Source organism: Canis lupus, chromosome 1 (genome assembly GCF_048164855.1).
Source record: "Canis lupus baileyi chromosome 1, mCanLup2.hap1, whole genome shotgun sequence".
Taxonomy (NCBI): Eukaryota; Metazoa; Chordata; class Mammalia; order Carnivora; family Canidae; genus Canis; species Canis lupus.
This window is the reverse complement of record NC_132838.1, coordinates 113,377,978-113,384,841: the sequence shown is the minus strand read 5'-3', so window position 1 is coordinate 113,384,841 and position 6,864 is coordinate 113,377,978. Positions and strand designations below refer to the sequence as shown.

The following is a 6,864-nucleotide window of genomic DNA, read 5'->3' as shown; positions in this document are numbered from 1 at the left end:
TTCAAGAAGAATTTACCGTTCAGCTGCAAGGAGAGCAGTAAGCTGAAAGCCTCCCGCTCCAGCACCATCAGGATCTACCTTAGCTTGGAGCAGAGTCCACGCTCTTCCAAGGAAGCCCCAGCCAGTGACTGAAGACAGTTGGGGCATGGGGCATGACCATTTGTGCCCAACATGAGGCACCCCTAAAAGACAATCTTCAATCCCGATGTACTTTTTTGATGGAATGAGACTGTCAGCTCTGCATGGAGATCCGTGTCTCTTCTTGCCCAATTTTCCTTCATTTTTCATTCCACAAATGTGTTGCATCTACACCTGTGTTTGAAGATCTTTCCGACCCATTCTGTTTCTTACCTCTCTTATCCCTCCATGAAACACTTTCCCTCGTAACATCAAGCCAACATCTGCTTCCCAGAAGACCCAATGGACATATTGTGTGTAAGGAATGACATTTGTTGTTACTTCCCTACCCCATCTCAAGATCCCTTCCAATTCTGGGAGAATCTCCTATTGTGAGATTCTTGGTCAAGGGCCAGGCTTTGTCATCCACCACAGCAGCTAAAGGGGCCATTTATTCTTCTTCACCAAACCCTGAGCCCTAAGGCTTTAACATGTGACTAATTGGATAGTAAGTCCTTCCTGGAACTTTGAATCATGAGGAAGTAACACAAAATCACAAATACAATGAGGAAGTTGTCCATAGTGACAGCAATGAGTCAAGAGTCCCATAGCAGTGGTTCGGTGTCCAGGGTCACAGGGGTCATGGGGGGTGGGGGGTGGGAGGCAGTGACAGCAGCAGCTGCTGGCTGTAAACTCTTTTTTTCCCACTCATATTCTGAGCCAAGGTCTCTAGAATTCACAAAATAATATGAACTTATTGAGAGTCTTACAGCAGCCAGCAGCCTTATATACTTAAGTAGCCAAATTTTGTTCATGTTCCCTAAAATTACAAAGCCAATTATTATGGGGACTCATGTGCCCAGAACACCTGAAGTTAAAAGAGATTCCAAAGGATGAGGTTTCGTCTCTGCCCTCTTTCTTTCCCACCCCTCATCCTATTCATCAGCAAACCCTGTTGGCTCCATCTTCACAGCAGATTCCAAATCCACTCACTTCTCCCTGCCTGTACAACAGGTATTTCTGGGCAGCCTGGGTGGCTCAGAGGTTTAGTGCTGCCTTTGGCCCAGGGTGTGATCCTGAGGACCCAGGATCGAGTCCCGCATCGGGCTCCCTGCAGGGAGCCTGCTTCTCCCTCTGCCTCCATCTCTGTCCCCCCTTTCTCTCCCTCTGTCTCTCATGAATAAACAGATAAAAATCTTTTTAAAAAAACAAGTATCGGGATCCCTGGGTGGCGCAGCGGTTTGGCGCCTGCCTTTGGCCCAGGGCGCGATCCTGGAGACCCGGGATCGAATCCCACGTCGGGCTGCCGGTGCATGGCATGAGCCTGCTTCTCCCTCTGCCTATGTCTCTGCCTCTCTCTCTCTCTCTGTGACTATCATAAATAAAAAAAAAAAAAAAAAAAAAAAAAAAAAACAAAAAAAAACAAGTATCTCTGCTTCCTTACTCTCAGCCTATTTTTATGCAGCAGCTGGAATTTGCTTTTAAAATATGAGTCAGTGTAGTCACCCTATGCTCACCATGAACCATCATCTCACTCAGGCTAAAATAAAAGCCCCAAGTCCTTACTGAGGACCACAAAGCTTTACACAATCTGGCTCTGTAATCCTCTGCCTTCTTCCCATTTACCTCTACTCTTCCTCTTCCACTCCAGCCAGAATCCCCTTTTGGATTCTAGAACATGCACACATAGCCGCCTGCTTTACAACTTTGTTATTTTTAATCTCCATGCCAGAAATGCTTCCTTTCCAGATACCTGCATAACTTGCTCCTCCAACATCTTGTGAGACCTACCCTATCTTGATTCTAATTCCAATTCCAGAATCTCTTCTGTTGTAACATACTATATCATTTATTTGTTTATTATGTTTATTCTTCATTGTCTACCTCTCCCACTAGAATGAAGTTCCACCATGACAGGAGTTTTGGTCTGCTTTGTTCACTGATGGATCCTAAGTACTTGAAGAGAGTATTGGCACAAATTGGGTATTCAGTAAACATTGGTCAAATAAAATGATGCATGAGGGAAGCATGTTGATGGAGTTTGGAAATATGATAATAGAAGTTGGAGTGGCTAAACTCTTCTTCAAAATAGAATGAGAAGAATTTGGAACTGGGAATTGTGATAGAAGTTCTCTCCAGACCAGGAAGGCACTTTTAGAGGGAGAGATGAGTGATGGGGGTGGGAGGTAAGGAGGCAGGAATATGGTTGAGAATGGAGTATTAAGGGAGTGGACCATCAAGTGGGTAATCTCTGTTAGTGGACTGCTAGGAAGGATAATAACAGGGATGTCTAAAAGGTCATTTTAGTTTTTTCTATGCCCTACAGTGATGATACACACAACACACAAGAAACCTGCTACTCACAACAGCCTTGATACCATGGTTGCTTTTATTTTATTTTGTTTTGTGTGGGAGATGATAATTAGGAAGAATGGTCAACTACATTTGGGTCACTATCACATAAAGACAGAATCTACAACAAGAATTTGGTGGATACCAGAAACACACGTAGAGGGGGCTGAAATCTTGGACAGTGCATTCCTTTTCCACTGGATGCAGCTGATGCACATCTCTATATTTGCAGGTGACCCTCACTGACCCGCAGTCCCATGACAGTAGGAATAGTGCCTTCTCTTTGAGCTGTTGTTGGGATTTTTTTTTTTAGATTTTATTTATTCATGAGAGACAGAAAGAGGAAGAGACATAGGCAGAGGGACTCGATCCCAGGACCCCGGGATCACGACCCTAGCCAAAGACAGACGCTCAACCACTGAGCCACCCAGGTGCCCTGTTGTGGGAATTTACGGAGATGATGAGGTGGTGCACTTGTACCGGTGGACAGAGCTCTGTTCTCTGACGGTTCCTTCTGCGCCCAGTAGGGGGCGCTCAGCGGGCCTTGAGGCAGAGCTCGTAAGTCGGAGGGATGTTGCCAAAGCCTGAGACCCTGGGTGTGATGTCGATGTCAGCAGGCGGCACCAGCGAGTGTAGAGAGAAGTTCTGAAGGATGGAGGTGAAGTAGAGAAAGAGTTCCATGCGGGCCATGGCCTCACCAAGGCAGATACGCTTTCCTGTGGACGCAAGAGAGGGTGGGAGGACGGCTCATATCTGTATTGCTATGAGGAGGGCCTGGGGAGCGTTCTGGCCTCATCACATCTCAGAACGTCCGCAGCATCTCTGGGGTCATGATAATACCATATCTACTTTGTGGGGTTATTATAAAGACTCAGTGGGCTCCGCTAGGATCTGCCACTTATAGGGGCTCAACACGTGGCAGCTACTTCTCTAATGGCTTGGTTTCATCAGATCCCACGATGGAATGGTTCTAAAAAAATCCTCGAATTTAGGGACACCTGGGTGGCTCAGTGGTAGAGCATTTGTCTTTTGGCTCAGGTTGTGATTCCGGTGTTCTGGGATGGAGTCACCCATTTGGCTCCCCGCAGGGAGCCTGCTTCTCCCTCTGCCAGTGTCTCTGCCTCTCTTTCTGTGTCTCTCATGAATAAATAAATAAAATCTTAAAAAAAAAAAAAAAACCCTTAAGGGGCACCTGGGTGGCTCCGTGGTTGTGTCTGCCTTTGGCTCAGGTCTTGATCTCCAAGTCCCACATCGGGCTCCCCACGGGGAGCCTGCTTCTCCCTCTGCTTATGTGTCTGCCTCTTTCTCTGTGTCTCTCATGAATAAAAAAAGAAAAAAAAATATTGATTTTGAAGTTTCTGTTCATTTAAATTTTTCAAAGGTTTATCAAATGCCTACTAGGTGCCAGACACTGGTGAGGAAAAAAAGAATAGAAAAGAAAGCTCACACTTAAATAATGCTTACTATTTGTTGGTCATCCTTTCAATGGTTTGGAGAAATAAATCTCCATTTTACAGACAGAGAATGGAAGTAACTCACCTATGACTCTACACTTTATAAAGAGAGGGGAGGGGTAGGTCCTGTTTCCTAACCACTGCACTGACTCAATATGGCTTATACTTAAAATACTATTATAAGGGATTATGTCATGGGTCACAAGCTACTGTTCATTAGGCAAATCCACCTGCTGCCTTTTTTTTTTTGTACTGCCTGCAAACTGTTAAAAAGAAAACCACAGGCCCCAAATAAAGTCACTTATGTTAGATCGAGTCATCAAACCAGAATCAAAATCTAACCTTATTGCAGTTTCAACCTCGCCCAGAAATGTAGTCTTAACTATTTAGTCAGAGATTTTTTTGATCAACATCAGTGAAGTGATCTGTCACATGTGCCCTCTCCAACCCAAAGGAAGATGAGGTAATCCATCTAATAAGATCTTGCCATCTGCAATGACATGGGTGGAACTAGAGGGTATCATGCTAAGCAAAATAAGTCATTTGGAGAAAGACAAATATCACATGATTTCACTCATATGTAGAATTTAGGAAACAAAACAGAGGATCATAGGGCAAGGGAGGAAAAAATAAAACAAGATGAAATCAGAGAGGGAGACAAACTACAAGAGACTCTGAACTCTAGGAAACAAACTGAGGGTTGCTGGAGGGGAGGGAATTAGAAGGGATGCAGTAAGAGGGTGATGGGCATTAAGAGGGGCATATCGGGGCACTTGGGTGGCTCAGTTCGTTAAACATCTGTCTTCAATTCAGGTCATGATCCTCCGGTCCTGGGATAGAGCCACACATCGGGCTCCCTGCTCAGTGTGGAGCCTACTTCTCCCTATCCTCCATGCTTGTGCTCTCTCAGTCGCTATCTCTGTCTCTCTCTTTCAAATAAATAAAATCTTTAAAAAAAAAAAGGAGGGAATTTGATTAATGAGCGCTGGATGTTATATACAACTGATGAATCACTGAACTTTACCTCTGAAACTAATGACACACTATACATTAATTAACTAAAAAAAAAAAAAAAAAGCTCCTGCCCTTCCTCCAGGGGATTGTGACCTTTCCTTTAACAAGCCTTTCGTTTCTTTTGCTAATAACTTTTTGCTCCCCCTTCCCATAAAGAACTTCCATTTCTACAACTCCCAGGCTCCCCTCTACTAACCAGGTGGAATGCTGCTTGATTCATGAATCATTTAATAAAGCCAATTATATATTCAAATTTACTCAATTGAGTATTTGTTCTTTAACAAAACTAAGGATTCTTTTCTCATCTTTAAATGGTTGAAAACAATTGAAAGAAAAATAGTATTTTGTGACATGTGTGAATTCAATGAAACTCAAGTTTCTATGTCCATAAGTGAAGGTTTTTGGCATCACAGACATTCTCATGCATTTTCATACTGTCCATGGTCACTTCTGCAGTACTATGGGGCAGCTGAATAGTTCAGATTGCATAGTTCAGACTGAGACATTATGGGTGGTGAAATTTAAAATATTTTCTATTTGATCCTTAACAGAAAAAGTTTGCTGATCTCTGTTTAGTGCTATTCCTTTTCTAATTATCAGAGTCAGTGGTTTTAATATGATTCTGGGATTCTGGGAAATAACATTCAACTTCCCATTCAAACCTGAATGTCAAATACAGACCAATGGTTGGGGTGAGGGTTATATCTAGCATGTTCCTGGGGGTGGGGAGCAGGGGACTCAGACCATAGAAACCTACCAGAAGAAAAAGGTACAAAGGCTTCATTCTTCTTGAAGCGGCCCTGCTCATCCAGGAAGTGTTGTGGATAGAAGGCATCTGGGTAGCGGAAGTATTTGGGGTCTTTGAGAACAGAGCCAAGCAGGGGGAACACATCAGTACCCTGGGGTGAAAAAGGGGGACAGTTAGGAGAAATCAATGTTGGAAGATGGAGCAGGGAACTAGGAAGAGAGGGGAGGGAGGTGGAGGGAGAAGGAAAGGGTAACAATGAGACCCAACTCCACCTTGGGCAGAAGGTAGCCTCGGAAATGAGTGTCTCGGATAACATTATGGGGGACACCCATGGGTACGATATCTGTCAGTCTCTGTATCTCATGGATCACAGCATCTGTGTAGGGCATCTTGGCTCTGTCATCCACACTTGGGATCCGGTGTGGTCCAATCACCTGGTCAATCTCTTCATGGATCTTGGCTAGAAGGGGCCAGAAAACATAGCAGACAAGGACACAGGAGGTGTTTATGGAGGTCAAGGCTAGGCTACGGGTTTGTATCTTTAGTACCTGTGGATTCCAAGGGACCACACCGTGTATGTTTGCATTGCCTCTTTATTCTTAACACCTGAGACATTGGTGGGGTTAAAAAATACTCATCAGCCTACTAGGAGGCACACAGCTTGGGAGCCTTCCATGCCTGCTGGGATGTTTGGTCTTTATCTTAAAAGATCTAAGGAGCAGGGCAGTGTCCTGGTCCCAGATGAGCTGTCATACAGGTTTTTAGCAGGATGGGGAAAAGGTACAAAACCAGGACAGGACTGAAGCAAGTGACAGCAATTATGAAACAGGAATTAAGAACACTATTGGTGTAGTTACCCCTCCCTGTACTTCCTGGATGAGTGACTTTGAGGCAAATGACTTTACCTTCTGAGTCTCTGTTTCTTTACCCTCTAAATGGATGTGATTGTCCAACAAGCTCATAGAATTGTAAAATTTACATAAAATCCAGTGTGCAAGTAACTAGAACAGTGCCTAGCACATACCAGGTGTCCATTAAATATCTGATTATTTAGATAGTTAGTTATTGTTATGAATATTATTCTTATTTAGATACTTAGTAAAACACAACTTGGACAATGGGGGAAAAACTAGTAAAGTTTGATGGAAACAAGTTAGTATTTTCCATCTTCTATACCAG

General features: G+C 43.8%; 1 protein-coding gene across 3 annotated transcripts in view; it reads right to left on the bottom strand.

Moving 5' to 3' along the window:
• Window positions 1-2,534: 2,534 nt before the first annotated feature.
• The window catches only part of LOC140625063 (cytochrome P450 2G1), a 49,844-nt gene continuing 45,514 nt past the window's right edge, over window positions 2,535-6,864 (bottom strand). For all 3 annotated transcript variants that reach the window (XM_072812318.1, XM_072812384.1, XM_072812440.1), the window contains 3 exons: window positions 5,958-6,145; window positions 5,695-5,836; window positions 2,535-3,185 (listed from right to left, as the gene is read on the bottom strand). In XM_072812318.1, the coding sequence (XP_072668419.1) occupies window positions 3,004-3,185; window positions 5,695-5,836; window positions 5,958-6,145 (512 nt within the window). In that variant the 3' untranslated portion in view covers window positions 2,535-3,003. The remainder of the gene's footprint in view (window positions 3,186-5,694; window positions 5,837-5,957; window positions 6,146-6,864) is intronic.